This window comes from Mustela putorius, unplaced genomic scaffold (assembly GCF_011764305.1).
Source record: "Mustela putorius furo isolate JIRA1106 unplaced genomic scaffold, ASM1176430v1.1 tig00000242_pilon_pilon_pilon, whole genome shotgun sequence".
In the NCBI taxonomy this organism is placed as follows: Eukaryota; Metazoa; Chordata; class Mammalia; order Carnivora; family Mustelidae; genus Mustela; species Mustela putorius.
Window position 1 is genome coordinate 7,916,171 of NW_025421325.1, and position 23,662 is coordinate 7,939,832.

At 31.1% G+C, this 23,662-nt stretch overlaps 1 protein-coding gene across 2 annotated transcripts in view; it reads left to right on the top strand.

The window, feature by feature from the left end:
* Positions 1-23,662, top strand: part of LRBA (LPS responsive beige-like anchor protein) — a 734,202-nt gene that overhangs the window by 137,171 nt on the left and 573,369 nt on the right. For both annotated transcript variants that reach the window (XM_013059156.2, XM_004758045.3), the window contains exons 15-22: positions 831-910; positions 2,482-2,544; positions 4,615-4,712; positions 16,860-16,952; positions 18,139-18,247; positions 18,649-18,730; positions 22,000-22,123; positions 22,440-22,632. In XM_013059156.2, coding sequence (XP_012914610.2) covers positions 831-910; positions 2,482-2,544; positions 4,615-4,712; positions 16,860-16,952; positions 18,139-18,247; positions 18,649-18,730; positions 22,000-22,123; positions 22,440-22,632 — 842 coding nt within the window. The remainder of the gene's footprint in view (positions 1-830; positions 911-2,481; positions 2,545-4,614; positions 4,713-16,859; positions 16,953-18,138; positions 18,248-18,648; positions 18,731-21,999; positions 22,124-22,439; positions 22,633-23,662) is intronic.

Genomic DNA, 23,662 nt, shown 5'->3' on the forward strand with positions numbered 1-23,662 from the left:
CTTTAGAGAGTGAGTCTCCTGTTGGCAGCATATAGAGGATTTTTTTTTTTTAAGTTTGAAAGTTTTTACTGACAGGTACATACGTAATACTATTTTGTTCATTGTCTTCTGTTGTTTTTCAAGTTCTTCTCTATTCCTTTCTTCTTTCCTTGCTCTCTTTCCTTGTGATTTGATGATTTTGTTTAATATTCTGTTTGGATTCCTTTTTATTTTTTTGTGTTTGTAGTTACCATGAGCTTCATATCTAACAACTTACATACATAGAAGCCCATTGTAAGTTGGTGATTCCTTAGGTTCAAATGCATTCTAAAAGTACGACATTTTTACTCTCATCTCCCAATGTTTTATGTTTTTGGTATCATATTTTAAACTTTTTATTTAGTGTATTCCTTAACTAATTATTGTAGCTATAGTTGATTTTACTACTTTTGTCTTTCAGTCTTTATATACTCAGTTTTGAAATGAGTGATCCCCCTACCTTTACTGTAAAGGCAGTTACCTCTACCTTTACATTGCCTTTGCCAGTGTGATTTTTTTTCTTTCCTGTATTTTCTTATTTCTAGTTAAAGCCTTTTTCTTCTGCTTAAAGAATTCCCTTTAATATTTCTTGTAAAGCATGTCTAGTGATAATGAACTCCTTTAGTTTTTGTTCTTCTGGGAAACTATCTTCCTTTCAATTCTAAACAATAATGTTGAGGCACATGTCTCTTTAGGTGACTCATTTTATGTTTCTCATAAATATATAGAAAAAACTCTTAGGGAAGACAGTTTTATACTTTGCTTTGAGGTCTTTGAAACACTAAGTATGTGTACATATTATTTTTTCAAAGATGGACCACGACCTAATCAAAAAGAAATACTTTCTCTACGAGCATTCTTGTTGATGTTCATTAAGCAGTTAGTGATGAAGGTGAGTTTATACTTCTTTAGCATGTTCTGTATTTTAACTTAAAATTTCACATAAATTTTTGTTGTTAAGTCTTTGTTTACTCTTTGTTGGGTTATTAGTATTACACTTTGGAAAATACTCTGAAAGAGACTTGATTCTATGTTTTTTTGTTCTTTTTTGCACACATATGGATGTAAATTATAGCAGAATTGGAGATTGATAATTGTAATATATGTTATATGAATTTCTCTAGGGGTTCAATGGGTTCATTCTTTCATTTAGTAAATATTTACTGAGTTTCTGTTAAGTACTAGATATTATCCATGGCAGTAGTGATAGGGTAGTCAATAAAACTCTTCAAGGAGGTAGCATTTTTAGTGGGTCTCTTGTACTTGACATTCAGGTTTTGAGAAAAAATTTCCATAAATAAAGGTACCAGAAAGATGCATCAGCCTTTAGAAATTATCACATTTGTCTGATTCTTATTGTGTTGTAGGTAAAGTAAAATTTATTACTTTTAAGAAGGGTATTTTGATTTTATTAGAGAACAATATATAAATGTATTTTTTATCAATATTTTATTATTTTCCTATGTCATTTTCTTATTTTTTAGAATTTAATATTACGTTAAGTGGGTCAAACTTTTAGTATATCTTTTAGACTCAAATTCCTTATTTCTATTTTCAAAAATCTTATTGCTTGATTTTTGTGTTTAATTTTTTCTGTGATTTTGTTTCCTAATTCTTTTTTTTTATAAATTTGATTTTATTTCTTTTCCAGTGTTCCAATATTCATTGTTTATGCACCACATCCAGTGCTCCATGCAATATATACCCTCCCTAATACCCACCACCAGGCTTACCCGACCACCCACCCCACTCCCCTCCAGAACCCTTAGTTTTTTTCTGAGTCCACAGTCTGATGGTTTGTCTCCCTCTCTGATCTCTCTTATTGCTCTTTTCTCATTTCAGCTTTGTTTTATCATTGATAAATTGGTAGGACAGGTTAAACATTTACATACTGAGTTCATATTTAAAAGTGCAACGTTTTCTTCAAGGAACAATACTACTCAGTTTTTAGAGCCTGACATTTATTTATTTATTTATTTATTTTATTAACATATAATGTATTATTTGCCCTGGGGTACAGGTCTGTGAATCATCAGACTTACACATTTTAACTGGTAATTTTAGAAGCTGTTCTTTTACTCTTCAAATTTAACAGAAAAAAGAAATAGAAAAGTTGTCTTCTATATTTAGTGGAGTGATAGTTGTGAATAGTACTCTTTCATCATGAACTATTGGTTTGCTTACTTTGGGACTCTATAGCTTTATTACATAGCCTGTCATATATGATTCTGAAAACAGGATACTTGATAACATATCTTTGACTTCTACACAGTCTTGAATATAGCAGATCTTTGGTGTTTTCCCTAATTCATGTTTTAAATTTAGATTCTATATTTAATATCTTTGTATATTTATAGCAATTGACCAGGTTGACAAATGTTAGGTGTATTATTCACCTTCTAAAAAATCTTTTTAAAATGCATGTATAAGATACTTTAAGACACTTATATTATGTTTTTAAAGGATTCTGGAGTAAAGGAAGATGAACTGCAGGCCATTCTTAATTACCTCCTCACTATACATGAGGTAACATTTGAAATTTATATTTTGGGATTTTGTTTTTTGAAGCTGCATTATGGTCTTTTTAAAGTAAAAACGTTTAAGTGATCTTTCATTAATGTAACTATAATGGAGAGTAAATATACTTAGGACCTAAGTCTTAGCAACTGTCATTTAAATACTCTTTATTACCACAGGATGGCTCTGAAAATAATCATGAAAAGTTTTAAAAAGTTTTGAAATTAGATGTCATTGAACTAATAAGAAAGTATGTCAAAGGGCACCTGGGTGGCTCAGTGGGTTAAAGCCTCTGCCTTCGGCTCAGGTCATGATCCCAGAGTCCTGAGATCGATTCGGCTCTCTGCTCAGCAGGGAGCCTGCTTCCCTTCCTCTCTCTCTGCCTGCCTCTGTGCCTACTTGTGATATCTGTCTGTCAAATAAATAAAATCTTTAAAAAAAAAAAAAGTATGTCAAAGAATACCTTCATTGTATCTCTAGGAACCAGTGTAACATGTGGAAAAATAGGTTATGAAAATGACTAAAAATGTTTAGATTTTTAAATTCATAACAATCTTCTAACTGATTTTGCATGTTCAAATACTGGTAAGTCAACTTATTTATAATGGGATTTGTAATTACGTGGTTGCAAAGGAGGTTGAAAAACAAGTTGAAATGTTTTGGGTTTTTCCTTTATTATTTTGCCCTGGGAAAATGTTATATACTCTGATTTAATCTAATTAAATAATTGGATTAAGTATTTGTTAAATAAGTAAAATTTAGAAATGATGTAATTTCATGTAAAGCACAGTATTTCAAATGATATTTACATTTCTGTTTTGTAGTTCATATCTTATGTTTTAATAAATATCTGTTATGGTGTAAAATAATGTCTTTTTAAATCATGAGTAAATGGGAGATATTGTTTTGACCTATTGCTCTTGATATGGAAAAGTGGATTAAATTTCCTGACTGGATCATATTTGACTCAAACATTAATGATTATGCTTGCTTTTTTCTCTTGATTAGGATATTTTATTTGTGGATTTTCTTTACCCAGTGTAATAGTTGAAGATTTTTCAACTGAATTTCATAGTAATGTTGTGTATGATTTTGTTTTTTATTAACTCTAACTCCCTAAGGGACTGAAGTACTTTATAAAGGAGAAACTAGAAATCATGGTGATCTTCTTTATTCTCTTAATCTGTTAATTCAGAAGTCTTTTAGGTCTTTCAAATAACACTTTTCCCAAGCCTCTGTGCTCTAGCTCTAGATTATCTGCTTAGTTTACTGAAAATTAGATGTTCAAATAGCTATAGTCCAAAGCAGTGAACAAAAACTTTTATACACAGGGCAACAGAGATAACTAGCTCTTGATAGCTGCTTCCCTTGTCCTTTTTTTGGGTCAGTATTGCCACATTGGTTCTAAATATGCATATATACTGGAATATTCAACCAAGGCTGTGTAGGATTTTCTTGGAATTGTTTCGGATTTCAGAACTCACATATACTTCTTTGCTGTTCTGTCAGAATTTTCAAGTTATACTATATACAATAGTATGTTGCCTCAGTAAACACTGATCATCTTTTTTTTTTAATACTGTCAATAGGTATAATATATGAAAACTATTCCATTATTTCCTCAAAAGCTTACTGTTGTAACTAGTTTCTTGAGAAGGTCAGTGTATAAAGCATACACTGCTGTCAGATTGCTGACATTGATTACCTTATTAAAGGTTCTGGTATGTTTTGCTATAAAAAAAGAAAATAACTTAGTTTCCCCTTTCCTCAATTTCTTAATATATAATCATTGTCTAAAAAAACCTGTTATGTGTAGTATATCTGGAGAATATGTTTTAGGAAATCTCGATACTGTATACTATAAGGGTTGCATTTCTTTGATTATGACATTTGACACATTTGATTACGTGTATTTTGAGTTAGAAGATGAATATATATGTGTAAAGAACGATCTTATTAAAAGCAGGTGTATATTGCTTATATGTCCATTATTTTAAGTTACAATTTTTTTCATTTTGGAAGTATTCAGTGTTCAAAAAGATTTTTCCTTATTTAAAATAATTTCTATTTTGATTTTAGGATGACAATCTAATGGATGTCCTACAACTGCTTGTTGCATTAATGTCAGAACACCCTAACTCTATGATTCCTGCTTTTGACCAAAGGAATGGATTACGGTAAGAGTTGTATATCAGGGATTTAAAAATATTAAATCGAAGAGTTTACTTTGGAAGTGATAGATGATTCTTAAGTATGGAAAGTACTACTGGATCATCTATTATAAATGAATTAAGATATAAGACCCACTTATTTCATGTGTTATGTTTTTTAAAGAAGTCTTAAATTATAGAGGTTGTGTTACTGTTTAATTTGTGAAGACAGATCAGGCAAATCAGGTTAGTATTTTGTATGGTTAGTGCTATTATATAGCTATTATAGAACTGAATTCTTTAGCAGAGTTATCTTTAGGTCCTAGAACAGTAGTAACTAATTTGCACTGCAAGAAGAGATCCCACTGCTCTCTTAAATATTGCTACCTTCATCCCTAATCCCAATCATCATTGTATTAGTCTACTTGGGCTTCCATAACAAAATATCTAGACTGGGTTGCTTAAACAACAGAAATTTGTTTTCTTACAGTTTTTTTTTTTTTTTTGAAACATACTCTGAGAAACCAAGTCTTCTCAATGTGTTTAGACTGTTTACTTTTAATGTAACTACAGTTAAGGCTTTATTATCACCTAGCATTTTATTATTTATTTACCTCTGTATTTTTGTCCTCAGTTTCTTTTTTCCACTGTTCCTTGTATTTGAATTCCATTAGTATTCTTTAAAAATTAATTTGTTTGATTTTGTATCTATTTCTGCTTGTTTTTTTTTTAGCAGTTGCACAAGATTTCACAGTCTACTTTAATATTTTACCTCTTCAAATATAGAACCATTTTAACTATTTATCTCTTTAACCACCATTTTTTGTTACTACCTCTAATGTATCACAAGTCTCTCTAGACAATGATAACAGTTTTTAGTTACCTTGTTGTATGTATTTTAAGAATTTACGGAAGAAAAATCCCTGTTTACTTTTTACCACATGTTTACAATTTCTTTTATTCTTTGTTCCCATTCTGGAGGAACTCTATTTACATTTCTTATTGGGCGGTTTTCTTGGAAACAAATTTTTAAATTATTCCTGAATATAATTTTTAAAAAGATTTATTTATTTATTTTAGAGAGTGCAAATGGGGGGAAGGGCAAAGACAGAGAGAGAGAGAGAGAGAGACAGAATCTTATGCAGACTCCCTGCTGAGTGCGGAACCCAAAGCAGGGCTCCATCTCATGAACCTGAGATCATAACCTGAGCTGAAACCAAGACACTCAACTGATTGGACCACCTGGGCTCCCTTCTGAATATAATTTTATCTGGTCTTCATCATTCAAGGGTATTTTTTCTGCATATAGAATTCTGTGTAGAATTCTACTTTTTTCTTTTAGTACTTCAAAATATTTTTTCATTTTTCCTTGGTACCCATGGTTTCTAATCTTTATTTGCTAAATAAAATGTACTACATTTTTGTACTTGCTTTCAAGACATATTCTTTAGCCCCCCCCACTTCCATTGTACTTTTCTTTGTGATTATCACCAATTTTGCAAAGTTTTGGGCCCTTATTTTCCTATTTTTTGCTTCAGTTATGTCTTTCCTCCCTTTACTTTGGGTCTCTAGTGACTTGAATATTAGGGCTTTTGATGTACACATCCCTGAGCCTCTTTTTAGTTTATTTCAATCTTTTTCCTTTGTTCTTAGGTTAGATACTGTCTATTGATAGCAATATAGCAAACTTCTAAGCTTTCTATATGTGATAAACTTCATCTTCAACTTTATAGACTTTTTGTTTGCTTTTTTCTTTTTGATATTAAGCTCATCTCAAAAATACTTTAAATTTGTACATGTCAGTTGTATAATTTTAAGATGGTTAATTTTACACTTTTTTTTGTTGAGAGCCCTATTTTCTAATTCTGTTAGACTGTGTTTACTTTAACCTTCCAGAGCACATTTATAATAGCACCTTTAATATTTTTGTGTGATAATTACAGCAGTTTACCCATCTCATCAGCATTTGTTCAATGTCTCTTCCTATGAGAAATGGTTCTATTTTCTTGGTCCTTTGTATGTTGAGTAATTTTTTAATGTATCCTAGACATTGTGAATGTTATCTTTTATAAACTGTGGGTTTTGTTAAAATCCTCTAATTAACCATGACATTTTGTTTGTTTTATTTTAATAAGAATGTTCAGACTGCAAGTTCTACCTATCCTTTGTGGGTAATGGTTCCAGATGTCATTTATTGTAAAAATCTCCCTTGTCCTGCTTTGTGTCTCTCTTGTATGTAATTCACTCAGGGATTAGGTAGAGAATTGAATGATAATTCAAATTTTTTTTCAATTTAGAAAAATTTCTCTGTTCTGGTCCATGTCTGCCTGGACACAAGTGCATCTCCTGGGTCAGTTTAGGACTCTTGTGGGTTTTTACAAAGATTTTGAGGATCTTTCTCTCCTGTTTGCTCCTATTCAGGACCACTCCCCCACCCCCCGCCACCTGTACGAACCCATTTTCTTAGTTCCTCTAACCAAAGGACAGTTTTTGTCAGAGTATCAGCCATCTGAGCTTCTAACATCCACCTCTGAGATAAAGGCTCACATTTGGGTCAGATTTATAAGAGAAAATAAAAATTGAGACTCTTCACTCTATCATGGACAATTCTCCAAATTTTATCACCAGTGCATCTGCTTTTGTTTGGTCTTCAGAGTACTTAACAAAAATGCTTTTTGTATTTTTTCCCATTGTTTTAAGGTCTGATATGTAGGACAGGCTGTTACTAGCTTTAGGACATCTTGGTTGAACCAGAACTCCCTGTTGATTGTTTAGTTTCTTTCCGCACCCTCCCCCCCCCCTTTTTTAAGAGACTTATTTGTTTTAAAGAGAGAGCTTAAGAGAGCGAGTGAGCATGTGTGCATGAGTGGGGTAGGGGAGGGGTAGAAGGAGAGAGGGAGAGAGAGAATCCTTAAGCAGACTCCCTGCTGAGCAGGGAGCCCATGTGGGCTCGGTTGCTCAACACTGAGATCATTACCTGAACTGGAATCAAGAGTTGGTTGCTTAACTGACTGAGCCACCAAGGCGCCCCTAGTTTTCTTTTCTAAAAAATATTTTCTGTTTAATGGTTTTATAATACTTTATTTCCTTTCTTCTTGGTGAACTTTATTATTTCTTACAAGACATGTATGTTAGCAATGAATTTTCCCAGTCTGTTCATCTGAGAATACTTTTACTTCTCTTGATTTTTGGATAATAATTATACAGGATATAAAATTTTAACAGTTTTCTTTCTGTTTGCACTTTGACTGTGGTTTAATTGACTTTTGGTTGCTGCTCTTTGTGCTGAGATGTCAGCCTTGTATTAATGTTGTTTTCTGTATGTTGAGTCATGTTTCTCTTGATACTTTTTACTTTTTTTTTTTGTCTTTGGATTTTGGGTATATTTTATTTAGTTGTGATTCTCTTTGTTTTTTATCATTTTGTGGTTTATAGAATTCTTGGATCCACAAATTAATGTTTTTTTTTTTTTCATTAAATTTTGGAAGATTTCCCCCTACAGTTTCTTCAGAAGGATTTTCTTCTGCATTCTGCTTCTTCCTTTTTTTTTTTTTTTTGGCTCTTGCATTATACCTATGATGAAATACTACAATGTCTCACAGGTTTCTAAAGGTCTGTTAGTTTATGTAACATCATTTTCTCTGTGTTCTTCAGATTGGATAATTTCTGTTGATCTGTTGAAGTTCACAGACTCTTGTTTTTTGCCATCTGAATCTGCTGTTGAGTACCTCTTGTGAATTTTTCATTTTTCGTGTTCATTTTTTAACTCTAGAATCTTAATGTGGTCCTTTTAAATCTTTATTGTTTACTTACTGTTACTCTGTTTTCTTTTAATTATTTGAACATACCATTTTAAAATTAGTTGAACGGGGGTGCCTGGGTGGCTCAGTGGGTTAAAGCCTCTGCCTTCGGCCCAGGTCATGCTCTCATGGTCCTGGCATTGAGTCCCACGTTGAGCTCTCTGCTCAGCAGGGAGCCTGCTCCCTCCCAGCTCTGCCTGCCTCTCTGCCTCCTTGTGATCTCTGTCAAATAAATAAATATTAAAAAAAAAAATTAGTTGAACGTATTTATTGCATGTCTTTAAAGTGTTTGCAAAATCTGACATTTAGAACTTGAGTCATTTTATTGATTGACTTAAAAAATTTATGGGTCACACCTTTTAATTTCCTTGCATACTAATTTTGGTTGAAAATGGAGTATTTCAGATAAATATTATAGCAAGTCTGACTTCTGTTTTGTTTGTCCGTGGGTTGTTGGTATGTTTTTTTTTTTTAAAGATTTATTTATTAGAGAGCGCAAGAAAGAGAGAGCGAGTGGGTATATGAGCAGATGGAGAGAATCTTGAGCAGACTCTTTACTGAGTTCAGAGTCTGATGTGGGGCTTGATCTCATGACTCTAAGGTCACCACCTGAGCTAAAACCGAGTCAGAGGCTTAACAGCTGTACCGTCCAGGTGCCCTATTTGTTTTCTTTTTTTAAAAGATTTCATTTTTAAATAATCTTTATACTCAACTTGGGGTTTGAACTCACAACCCTAAGATCAAGAGTTTCATGATCTACTGACTGAGATAGCCGGGTATTCCATGGGTTATTGGTTTTTCATATAATAATTGCCTTGTCTAATGTCCAGAATTTGTTTACTCCATGGTATGCAGCATCTGGGTTCTCAGTTTGTTTTTTATTTATTTTTTAATTTCTCAGTTTGTTTTTAATTTATTTTTTAATTTCTTCTCTGTTTTCTTTCCCTTTCCCTCTCAGCTGAGATGGTTGTTTGGGCATTAGCACTATCAACAAGGCCATGGATTCTTAATTTTCTTAACTTAGTGTGTGCTAAGGTCTTAGTAATAAATGCCTCTTAATTTTTTGTGTTGCTGATTTAAAGGTTATATGTGAAAAGTTTGTTTAATTTTATTTCTGTCTTTTTTTTTTTTTTTGTGGAGGGAAATACTGACTTCCACATTGGCATTAGTGGAAGTCATTCTTGCTGTTTTTTTTTTTAATAGTATGCTTTAAATTTTGGTACCTTTTCAGTTTTTTACTTATGGTGAATAAATGAAAAATCTGTAACGTGCATGAATATATGGAAATGTGAATAATTCACTCATTTTTTAAAAAAACAGTGGATAAAGAGGTTTATTGAATATTTATATTATATAGAATAAAAATAACTTGAGAATGATGGGTAGGTAGTTCTTTTAAATCTAATTGGAGATCTGTGGAAATCTTTTTTGGCTCTAGAAATTCAGTATGAGATTTTCTGAACTGTCAATTTTCTTTCTTTAGGTCTTTCTCCTTTTCTGCCTGTCTGCTTGTCTTGTCATTCTGTCATGCTTTCCATCTGTTTTTCTTCCTTCTTGATTTCTTTCTTGAGTTAAAGAAACAGAGAATCCAAATGGAGCATTGATGCATAATTTCATTATCTGTTTATGGTTACACTGCTACCTAAAATTATTACCATAATTTTTAAAGGCCAACATGAAAAGAGCACAAGTATATATTTAGTGAAACTTTCATACTAACTGAAAGTCAAGTGGAGTGTAACATAGGCTCAAACTGAAAAACATGGAGAAATTTTGAGGAGGTGATAGTCTTTCCTGGTGCCAGGAAATAGGAATACCAAACTGTATCATAAAGGTCAGTAACTTTTACAGATTTTAAGTGGCAATTTGGTGTCCATTAAATGACAGAAATTTTCTCATGTACTTGATAAATATAAACTCTTTTCCACCATCACATCATGTAGACATAATCTTTGATATCTTGGGGCACTTATTTTTCCTTAGAATTGACTATGTTTCCTGATGCAGTATCAGTCACACCCTGGGTCTTGCTTAAATTTTAAGTATTAAATTTTTAATTTTTGGAGTCTAATAAGCTTTTATCATGTCTTTAGACTGAACTGATTGAAATAATGTTACTTTTCATGTCTGTGAACTGATTGAAATAATGTTACTTTTCAAATGTCTCTTTTTGGTATTTCTATTACCTGAATATTTTCTTATTTGCAAATGCTGTAATATGCATGCCGTAATATTTTTCAGTTCAGAAAAATAGATATATATATATTAGAATGTCCATAAATTTTCTTTGTATGTATAGTCATAGTAAAATGACTATGAAATTATATGAAAACATGTCCCAATTTTTAATAGTGCCTCTTACAGATTACTCCTAATATCTTTCATATACTTTTTTCTATTTCCAATAGAGAAATGTATATATATTTATAAATTTTTTATAGCTATAAAAATATATGTGTCATTGAAGCAGTACAGGATTTTTCTGCTCTAATATGAGAAATGTTTTTTGTGTTAAATTGGAACTCAACTTTGGTCAAAAAGTGGAATATGCTCACTTGGTTTTATGGAATTTAGTGGTTACGTTTGGTTGATAAATTAATTGGATTCAGCTTTAGTGAGAAATATTCAACACTTAAAAATTATGATAGCACAAATATGAGGTGTATAGATCCAATTGTAGTCATTTCGGTCTTTTCATGTTAATAAAACATTTTTTGAAAATAATTAGTTCTGTCTGGAGTTCGTCTTTTGGTGAAATCATTGTGATTTCAACCAAAGATTATTTGTTAAGTTAAACTACAGCAAGCATAGATTAAGTCATTCTATGTTAAAATGTCTTAGAGTGTTGTGTTTTTAAAACCAGTATTAAAGTTATGTTAATATTTCTTTTACAGACAATTTAATTTTTATTTTACAAAATTTAAATCACGAAGGAAAAAAACTTACCAGTATTGTACTAATGATCAAATGTTGCAGTTTTAATAGTATGATTTGTATTAAAAATGACTAGTTTCACATATCATTTTATAAGATTACAATGTATTATGGACCTAGATATTTTAATTAATATTTTAACAGGAATCAACCTTATTTTTATGTATTTCCTCTTCTGTCAGCCACTAGAGGATCAAGGCCTTTAGTTTTTTTTATAATTATTTTTTTCAGACTTAGTTATTAAGCATTAAGATTTTTATCTAGGAGGATACTAGAAAATCTTAGTATTTTTAAAATAATCATAAAAGTTTCTGATTTTTTTCTAAGTGTTTATGAGGAAAAAACCAATATAATGAAGTAAATTGAACATTATTTACGTAATTGTTTATGATACTCAAATTTTGCTATACTTTGTTTATACTCAAACCGGTGGTCTCTGGCGGAATGCCTTTGGAGATGGTTTTAAAAATTAAAATAGATTAATATGTAAATTTTGAGAATTGAATGTGAAATTTATCCTTTTTTATTTTTAAAGATTTTATTTATTTATTTGATGGGGAGATCACAAGTAGGCAGAGGCAGGCAGAGAGAGAGGGGGAAGCAGGCTCCCTGCTGAGCAGAGAGCCCGATGTGGGGCTCAATCCCAGGACCCTGAGATTATGACCTGAGCTGAAGGCAGAGGCTTAACCCACTGAGCCACCTAGGCACCCCTGAAATTTATCTTTAGATATCATTTATGTTTTAACCTTTTCGCTTTTTAATTATTTTTTGATTATCATTCATTACCTATTGTCATTAGTATTCATTATCCTGTTCTCTTGCTTTTAGTGATAAGAATTATTCACAGATTTAGATATGTGTTAGCATTAAGCAATGGTTACTTTGTACTGATTTTAAAATAAATATGGTAGCTTCCAAAGGGCATTGTTAAACCTGTGGTAGAGGAAAAATAGTGACTCAGAACCAGTTTTATGCCAAATAGTTTGCATAAATACATTTATGAGTACAGTATAAACTACCATTATTTTCTAAGTATTTTAACTTGTTATCATTTTTTGGTCTTCATTAAAAGGAACAATAACTATTGAGATTTAAGCAAAAATTTTAAAGGCTTTTTTAAGGAAGAGTTTTATGTAACAAAATTTAGAGGGAGGTATAGACATTTCCCATATTACAACCCCTGTCCCCACACATGTATACCCTCCTTGATTATCAGCATACCCACCAGAATGGTAGAGTTGATGAATCTACATTTACACATGATAATCATCCAGAGTCCATACTTCACATTATCGTTCACTCTTGGTATTGTACATTCTGTGGATTTGGACACTTGTATGATGGCATGTATCCATCATCAGATTGTTATATAGAGTACTTCCATTGCTCTAAAAATCCTCTGCTTGTTCATCCCTTTTCCACCCACCCTCAAGCTCTGCCCCCTACAGATCTTTTTACTAATTCTATAGTTTTCCCTTTTCCAGAATGTCATGTGTTAGAATCTTGCAGATACAGCCTTTTCACACTGGCTTCTTTTCCTTAGTAATATGAATTTAAGATTCCACCATGTCTTTTCATGGCTTGGTAGCTCATTTTTTAGTGCTGAATAATATTCCATTGTTTAGATGTTCATAGTTTATCCATTAACTTACTAAAGGACATCTTGGTTGCTTGCAGATTTTGGCAGTCATGAATAAAGGTGCTGTAAACATGCATGTGCAGGTTTTTGTATGGACATGTTTTCAGCTTCTTTGAGTAAATAACAAAGAGCACAGTTGCTGATTCTATGGTAAAAGTGTGTTTAGTTTTGTCAGAAACTCTGAAACTGAAACTCTCAAACTTTCTTTCACCAGCATTTGGTGTTGTTGGTGTTCTAGGTTTTGTCCATTGTCATAGGTATGTAGTGGTATCTCATTCTCATTTTAATTTGTATTTCTCTGATGACATATAATGTGGAGCATCTTTTCATATGCTTATTTTCCATCCATGTATCTTCTTTGGTAAGGGTGTGTTAATTTCTTTGGCTCATTTAAAAATTGGTTTTTTAAAATTTTTACTTTTGAAGTTTTTAGAGTTCTGTGTATATTTTGGATAACTGTTTCTATTTTTTTAAGATTTTATTTATTTATTTGACCTGGAGAGAGAGATTGTGAGAAAGAGGTAGCACAGGCAGGGGAGTGGCAGGCAGAGGGAGAGGGAAAAGCAGACACCCTGCTGAGCAGGGAGCCTGATGTGGGGCTCGATCCCAGGAAACTGGGGTCATGACCTGAGCTGAAGGCAGATGCTTTACCGACTGAGCCACCCAGGCATCCCATGCATAACAGTTCTTTATCAGATGTGTGTTCTGTAAATATTTTCTCCCAGTCTGTCTTGCCTTCTAATTCTCTTGATATAGTTTTTTGCAGAGCAGAAGTTTTTAATTTTTAATGAAGTCCAGTTTATCAATTATTTCTTTGTGGACTGTGTCTTTGGTTTTGTATCTTGTATCACCATACCCAAGGCCATCTATGTTTTTTCTTGTCTCCTAGGAGTTTTATAGTTTTGTCTTTTACATTTTGGTCCATGTTGTAGTTTATTTTTATGTCTAAAATTTGAATGTGGATATCTACTTGTTTCAGCATCATTTGTTGAAAGCATGTCTTTTGTCCGTTGTACTGCTTTTGCCCTTCTTTGGTTAATGAGAAGTTGACCACATTTATGTTGGTCTCTTTATAGGCTTTATTCTGTTCTATTGATTTTTTTCATGTATTCTTTTGCCAATACCATACTGTTTTGATTTCTCTACCTTTATAATATGTCTTGAAATCAGGTAGCATTGATTTTCCAACTTTGCTCCTCTCCATCAGTAATTGTGTTGGCTGTCCTGGGCTTTTGCCTCTCAATATAAACTTTAGAATAGTTTCTTGATAGCTATAAAATAACTTTTTGGGATTTTGATTGGAATTGTATTCAATCTATAGATGAAGTTGGAAATAACTGAGATCTTGAGAATATTGAGTCTTCCTATTTATGAATATGGATTTACTCTCCATTTACTTAGCTCTTCTTTGGTTTTATGCATCAGTTTTATAGTATTCCTCATGTAGATCTTGTACACATTGGGGGGTTGCTACTGTAAATGGTATTGTGTTTTTAATGTCCTATTCCACTTGATTATTATTGGTGTATAGGAAAGGAGTTTACTTTTGTATTTTAACTGTATTCTCCAGCCTTGGTATAATCGCTTATTAATTCGGGATTTTTTTGGTTGGTTCTAGATTTTCTTCATTGATGATCATGTCACCTGTGAACAAAGACAGTTTTATGTGTACCTTCACAATCTGTATACCATTTATTTCCTTTTCTTTCCTCACTGCATTAGCAAGAATTTCTACTATAATGCTGTAAAGGAGTAGTAGAGAGGACATCCTTGCCTTGTACCTGATTTTAGTGGGAATCCTTGGACTTTCTCCCTATTAAATACATTAGCTGTAGGGTTTTTTTTTGGGGGGTAGTCCTTATGAACTTGAAAAAAATCCCCCTCTATTCCTAGTTTATTTAGAGTTTTTAACATGAGTGGATGTTAGATTATGTCAAATGTTTTTTCTGCATCTACTGATACCAGTAACTTTCTTATCTAGAGGATACTTTAATTGATCTTATGATAGGTTATACTAATTGATTAGCAAATGGTGAACCAGCCTTGCATCCCTGGGATAAATTTCACTTAGTTATGGCATATAATTTCATATATTTATTTATTTACTTATTTATTTCATTGAATCAGTTAATATTTTCTTGAGGATTTTTTTCATCTTTGTTAATGAGGTATTTTGATCTGTAGTTTTCTTGTAATGTCTTTCATTCTTTTACTTTGGCTTTAGATAATGTTGGCTCACAGAATGAGTAACAAGATATCCCTTTTGCTTCTATCCTCTGAAGGAAATTGTAGAGAACTGATACAGTTTTTCCTTACATTTTCAGTAAAATTCACCAGTAAACCTCTCTGGGTCTGACATTTTCTGTTTTGATAGGTTATTATTTATTGATTCATTATCTTTAGTAGTTATAAACCTTTCTGGATCATCAGTTATTCTTTTGTGAGTTTTGGCAGAGTGTCTCTTTTAATGAATTGGTCCATTTCATGTAGGTTATATAATTTGTGGGTGTAGTTATTCATAGTATTCCATTATCCTTTTTATGTTCCCGGGATCTATAGTGATGTTCCCTCTTTCATTTCTGAAGGTTGTAAATGATGTTCTCTGTTTATGTTATAGTTAGGCTGGCTAGAAGCTTATCTATTTTATGGTTCTTTTCAAAGCAGCTTTTGGTTATGTTAATTTTCTCTTGATTTCCTATTTTCATTTTTGTTGTTTTCCACCCTAATACTTATTTATATTTTCCTCTGCTTACTTTGGATTGAATATTCTCTTCTTTTTTTAGTTTCCTAGGAAGCATGATTAGTGACTTAAGTCCTTTTCTAGTATATGCATTCAGTGCTCTAAATTTCCTTGTAAGCATTGCTTTTGCTGGATTTCACTAATTTTTATAAGTTGTATTTTCATTTAGTTTCATATATATTTATGTTTTTTTAAAGTTTCTTCTTTGACCTGCATGTTATTTTTTAGTGTGGTGTTACTGTGTAGTGGTGTGTTTTTAGTGTGTTGTTTAATATCCAAATATTTTGGAGCTACTTTTTATTACTGATTTCTAGTTTTATCCCATTGTTGTCTGGGAGCAAACAATATATGATTTTTAATCTTTACGTTTGTTTAGGTATGTTTTATAGCCTTGAATGTGGTCTGCTTGGTGAATGTTATGTGTTAACTTAAGCAAAATGTGTATTCCGCTTTTACTGAATGACATAGTCAATAGGTGTCATTAAGGACAGTCAGTTGATGGTATTGTTGGGTTCAGTTATGTCCTTACTGAGATTCTGCCTAGTGGATCTGTTTCTGACAGGAATTTTAAAGTCTCCAAGTAGAGTTAGTGTATTCATCTATTATTTCTCCTTGTAGGTCTATCAGTTTTTATACCATATTGTTTCATATTCTATTGTTAGGTACATACATGTTACAGACTATTATTTCTTAGTGGAGAATTGACCCCCTTTATCATAAGCAGTGCCCTTCTTATCTCTGATACCTTACTTTAAAGTCTGCTTTCTCTGAAATTAATGTAACTGTTCTTTTCTTTTGATTAGTGTTAGCATGTTATATTTTTCTCCATTCATTTACTTCTAATCTGTATGTGTCTTCATATATAAGGTGGGTTTCTTGAAGACAGCATATAGTTGATAAGCAAGTTTTTAAATGTCAGGGATGTATATTCACTTACATCTTAGTTGAAAGTAAGTTTATAATCATGAATATGTTAAAATGCACATATATACCTACATGTTTTAAAACTTTAGTTTTGGAAAATATACTTATCAGTTTGTTTTTAATTTTAAATGCTTCAGTGTCATCTATAAACTTATGGCATCAACAAGTGAAGGAATCAGAGTACAAGCTCTCAAGGCAATGGGCTATTTTTTAAAGCACCTGGCGCCAAAGTGAGTATAGAATTAAATCTAAAATGGGCTGTGGTATATTACTTTTTTTTTTTTTTAATAAATCTTTGGAATAGTATTTGTGTTCTGTGATTTCTCTAGTTCCTCTTTTATTTTTATTTATAAAATCTATATAAAATCCCATTTCTATGTATTAAAAACAAAGTGGAAACAGGAGTATACACTTTGTTTTATGTAAAATTTAAATTTTCCTTTTGTTTCTTGTTCATTATAAGAATACATTTGTATAAATGAAATTTTAGAAATGATGGAGACTTCATCTCAGGTGGGTTGATTATCATTTGCTTTATCTGACATTTTAACTTCAATGTTTGTCATAATATGTTGTGCTATAAAGATAATTCAAAACTAAAACTTGTTTTTTTTTTTTTCTTAGCTTTTCATATCTTACCTGTTATTCCTTATACCAGGGTTGGTTTATTATAAAAACTAAGTGTGGCAATAGAGAAGTGTTGGCAAAGGGTGGTCTTTATGTGGATCCAGTTGGCTTCCTGTAAATAAAGTTTTGTTGGAACATAGCCACAGTCATTTATTTGCTTATTATCTGTCGCTGTTTTCAGATTACAACAGCAGTGTTGAGTTGTTGCTACAGAAACCATATGGTCTACAAAGGCTACAGTATTTACTGTCCAGCCACTTGCAGAAAAAAATTGATGAATCCTAGGGTAGAGTTAAAGTTTATGATACTTTAGTTCATAAATTTTTGCTTAGAAGTTTGATTTTTGTGTATTTATCTTCACAGTATTCATTTTCTAATTCTCTTTCATTTTTTTCTACCTTTTCCTCCAAATTGTTTTTCTTCTTAATGACTTACTGGGTTTTAGATGATCATCCATAGTAAAGCTCAGCTTAATGCTGATGGAGAGTAGAAACTAGTTAATAAATAATTGCTCTGGAGATTTTCGTGGAGATTTTTGCTGTGCTGTGAACATAGCCAGTCTTGTATTTTTTTTTTTTTTTAAACTGTAGCTGTGCTTACCCTGTAGTTTGCATTTCTCTCCTTAAAGATTTTGTGACCGTACGAATTTTAGGTTGAAGAAAATTTGGAGTTATTGAGTTGGAATTTGTTGATGATGTGAAAAACATTTTTCTGTCTTCATCCAACTTGCATTCTAAATAGTGGATAATCATATTCTGCATTTGGTTATTTCTTTTTATGAAATTGCAGAAGAAAAGCTGAAGTTATGCTTGGACATGGATTATTTTCATTGCTAGCAGAAAGACTCATGCTTCAGACAAATTTAATCACAATGACCACATACAATGTTTTGTTTGAGGTAGGAAATATATAGAATTTAATTTTACTAATTTCTTATTTTGAGTGTGCCTGTATAATTTAATTGATGAAATAAGATAATTTAGGTTTGATACACAATTTTGAAATTAGTTATATGAATATGTGGCTGCATCTTAAATCTATTAATTATGAATTATTAATCCATAATTACATCTCTGTTAAGTATTTCTTCCATCGTATTGACTATTTGATGTCTCGTTTTGTAATTAAGTAAAAAGAGTCATAATTTTGAAATTATTTATTTTATATAATGCAGAAGATATTTACCATGATAGCATTGTATTGTATTCTTAATATTGATTAGTACTGTACTTAAAGTTCATTAATAGCCATGGTAGTACAGTGATTATGCTAATATAATCTATTGTTTTACTTCTGTAGATTCTTATAGAGCATATTTGTACTCAAGTGATACACAAACAGCATCCAGATCCTGATTCTTCAGTAAAGATTCAAAATCCTCGTATGTATTTTATTTACTTTTATTTTTGTTTGTTTTTGTTTTCTCCAGCTTTATGGCATATAATTGACATATAATACTGTATAAGGTTAAGATTTACAGCCTCATGTCTGATTTATCTATATGTTATGAAATGATTACACAGTAAGGTTAGTTAACACATCCATCACTGCAAAGTTAGAATTTTTTGTGTGTATGTGTGCTGAGGACGTTTAAGATCTGTTTTCTTAGTAACTTTCCATTATACAATACAGTATTGTTAAGTATGGTCACCATATTGTACATTAGATCCCTAGAACTTACCCACATTATGACTGGAAGTTTGTATCCTTTCAGTACTTCACTCATTTCTCCTCTCTTTTTAAAATACTCTTAACTACTTTTGGCTAATAAAAAGAAAGTCACTGAGAAAAACCCAAAGGTGATATTGTTGAAAACATACCGTTCAAAAATATTTCATTATAGGCAATGAAATAATACTAATTTTATCGTTGGTTAATGTTGAGTATAAATTCAAATTGACCTTAGGTTATATAGAAATGTTTATATAGAGGTTTTGAAGAATTGTATGTGTAAGATACTGATTTTATGTATGTTCAGATTTTCAATAAATTTTTTATTGTACTGTTCAGTGATGTCAGGCCAAATTACATGAACCATGGATGTAGCTTTCATCTCAAATTATTGTCAAGTTAAGAATACCACATTTGGGGGCACCTGGGTGGCTCAGTGGGTTAAGCCGCTGCCTTCGGCTCAGGTCATGATCTCGCGTCCCGGGATCGAGTCCCGCATCGGGCTCTCTGCTCGGCAGGGAGCCTGCTTCCTCCTTTCTCTCTCTCTGCCTGCCTCTCTGACTTCTTGTGATCTCTCTCTGTCAAATAAATAAATAAAATCTTTAAAAAAAAAAAAAAAGAATACCACATTTGGAATTGAAAAATATCTGCTTTCTTTATTGTTTATGAACTTAGTCTTGTCTAACAGTCTTTTCTTTGATATTTAGATTTCTTAAGCACTTATACAAAGTGTACATTTTTCATCTTTTTAAGATTATTGACATTAAAATAACTGGTTTGTAGAGTTTTAAAATTTAATTACCTTTTGGATGGTGAATTGTGTTTGTGGTACTCTCTTTTAGTACTAGTTTTAAAAACACATTTCTGAAGCCTAATTTTCCTCAGCTTTCAGGGAGACTTGATGTCATTATTTTAGAGAGTTAAAAAAAGAAAACCTTGACTGTATTTATATAAATGTAAAATATATTTTATGTGATTATGGGGAAGATGACTTATTGAAGTAAGAATTTTAGAATATATTATCTAATATGTAGAATTAGAATATATCTAAAATATATATATTTATAATAGAAAAGGATTTTAGAATATATTATATTCTATAATATAATTATATTATATTAATATATAATTATATATTATATTTTATAATTATATAATTATAACATATAATAATACATTATAATTAAATTAAATATAATATATAATTATATATTAATATAATATATAATGTAATTATATAATAATACAATATTTAGAATATATTATATAGAATATATATAAATATAAAATATATTTTATGTGATTATAGGGAAGATGGGTTATTAAAGTAAGAATTTTAAAATATATTTAGAATATTTAGAATAGGGCGCCTGGGTGGCTCAGTGGGTTAAGCCGCTGCCTTCGGCTCAGGTCATGATCTCAGGGTCCTGGGATCGAGTCCCGCATCGGGCTCTCTGCTCAGCAGGGAGCCTGCTTCTCTCTCTCTCTCTCTGGCTGCCTCTCTGTCTACTTGTGATTTCTCTCTGTCAAATAAATAAATCTTTAAAAAAAAAAAGAATATTTAGAATATATCTAAATAAAGAATATTTAGAATAATTTTAAAGTATATTGAAATATTAGACTATATTATCTAAATATTTAGAATATACTTAGAATATTTAGAATATATAATATTACAGTATACTAATAACATCTTTAGAATATTAATATATTAATATTAATATATTTAGGATATATTAATATACTTAGAATATTAATATATTTAGGATATATTAAATTAAGGATATATACTAAATAGAATATATTAGAATATAATTATAGAGTATACATATAGAATAATATAGGTAATACACTGTCTCAGAAAAGACATACCATAGAGTATGGTGTTTAAAAACATAAGCTGCCTGGCTTTTTATCTTGTCTGTGACTTTGGGTAAATTATTTAATTTCTGTGTTTCTCACTTTTCTTATCTCTAAAATGGGGATAATAACAGTATTTACCAATCACTGTATATGGGTTAATACCTGTATTTTCTTAAAACAGTGGCTCAAAATAGCATATTTCTCGAAATTAGTGGTTAGTCTCATCATCGTTATCATTATTATGATTATCGTCATCATGGTTTTCATTGTTCAGGTAGAGAAGTTTTTAGTTTGTCATTAGAAGAATTCAGAAATTACTCCCCAAATGTCTTTCATTGTATTTATTGATAAAGTAGCTTCATACTTACTGTTTTGTACTTATTGCTTCAGAATCACCAAAGAACCTTGGCAAAAGGCTAATTTAGAAGTTCTGAATTGTAATTGGGTAAAAACTTATTTAACTTTAGATTTAGGGTTATAGCTGTTCTTGTTTCTTTAAAGTTCTGTATTTAAGTATATATTTTAAAGAATTTTTTTTTTCCTTAAAGCTAAGTATTAGAAATTTATACAGTGTTATATTTAAGACCATTACAGTAGCAGTTTCATTTGTATTTATTTGGGGTGTTGAATAGGTTTTAATTTCTGTTGAGTTTTTAATCTAATTTTAGTTTTGAACTTCTGGAAGAAAATCTTGATAACTTTTAAATTTCATGATAAAGAAAGGCTATATGCATACCAGGAATTTTGTTGAAGAAGCTGAGTTTTTTCTGAGATTCTGATTATAGCTTTTTTTTTTTTCAAGATCAACTTTACTGTTTGGCAGAGATAGTGAGAGTTGTCAATAGTTTTACTATTATTTAATTCACTTTTAATTTAATTTGATTTAATGTAATATTCAACTTTTATACATTTGTAATGACAAATATAAATTCCCTTTCTTATGGATGCTTTTAGTTAATGTATTGTTACTCTTTTCTGCAGATGATTTTTTTTTTAAAATAACAAAAATGGATGTTTTCATTTATGTCAGGGAAACTAGAGAAATATATTAATGATATTTTATCATTAATTTTTTGTGATATTTTGGTTTTTATTAATTTATGAATTATCTTACAGAGATACTAAAAGTAATTGCAACCCTACTTCGAAATTCTCCCCAGTGTCCAGAGAGCATGGAAGTTCGCAGAGCCTTTCTTTCTGACATGATTAAACTTTTTAATAACAGTAGAGAAAACAGAAGGTAAGTGGGATCAGAAAGCAATTATTTGCACTATTCAAGTCCAGGTTTGAGTGAAACCATTTTTTTCTAATAAGGATTGTTTTAAAAAGTACTGTGAAATGAATTTTCCATATGCTTTTTTCATTAGAGGTATATAGATAATGTACCATCCATTTAAACTGAGTTTTCAGTACCCCTGTCTTTAATTGTTTTAAATCATACATAGAGGTGCCTTTTTGGGGTTATTTTGTTTTAAACTTTTACTTTTTAGAATTCTTAGGGATAAGTTTGTGTTTTTTTCCCCCCCAGTACTTCAGTATCCTTTTATAATTTTCAGGAGCTTGCTACAGTGTTCTGTATGGCAAGAGTGGATGCTTTCTCTTTGCTATTTCAATCCTAAGAATTCTGATGAGCAAAAGATAACAGAAATGGTGTATGCCATATTCAGAATCCTACTTTACCATGCAGTCAAATATGAGTGGGGTGGCTGGCGTGTGTGGGTAGACACCTTATCAATCACACATTCAAAGGTAAGTTTTTTTTTTTAAATGAAAATGTATTTTAGTGTTTTAAATGTCTATAATTTTGATTTTACTCATTATTCTCTGAAAACGCAGTGAAAGGAACAACTTTTTAAAAAAGGGAATCTCTAGACAGAAAGTTTATCCAATGTTTTTAGAATCAAAATATGTTTTTCAAATGTTATTTTTATGTATGCTTACTTTAATATAGTGAAACCTCATGCCACAACATAAAGAAAGATATTTTTGTAGATAGGGTTCTCTAAATTTTAGGATACTTTGAAGCTTTTGAACACAAGGTGGCGCAGTATAGTCAAAGATGAGGTGTTATTCTAATAATGTAAGGTGGTTGAATAAATAGAAAAGCTCAGGCTAATGTTTGATCTTTGCTCACATTACAGTCAGTTAAAAAATTGATTTGAAAGAAGCTGCTAGTCTTTTTTTTTTTAACCTAAGCCAGTGTAAGTTAGTTATTTATGGATGGCTTTTGTTTGAAATTGTTTACAAAATACTCTAGATACACAAGAAGGTATAAAGAATAATATATCTACCGGTATTTATGATATTGGATTCTCCATCCCAGTTGCTTTGTCTGTCATTGTTAGCCCCTCTCTCCTTCCCCGCTAACCTTAATTTGGATGTTTCATTATTTCTGTTTCTTATATATATTTTTAACAACACACACGTCTAAACACTAAAGAATTTTACTTTTTATGTTTATACTTAATATAAGTGGTATCATATTAAACACATTTTCTGTAGCTTGCTGTTTTTACTTGTCATTGTTTGAGATTCATCCACATTGACCCATGTAATTGTGTTCATTTTCTCAGTTGTGTTGTATTCCATGGCATGGCTTTATTCATTTACCGGTCAATGAGTATTTTTGATACATTTTGAATTTGGAAGTTTCCCTTTCTATATTCCTAGAAGTGGACTTGCTGACTTGTGAGATGCAAGTGTTGAACATTAGATAATAATGCAGATTTTTTCCCAAGTAGTATATCCATTTCTGTGCTTGCTGGTGATGTGTAAGTTC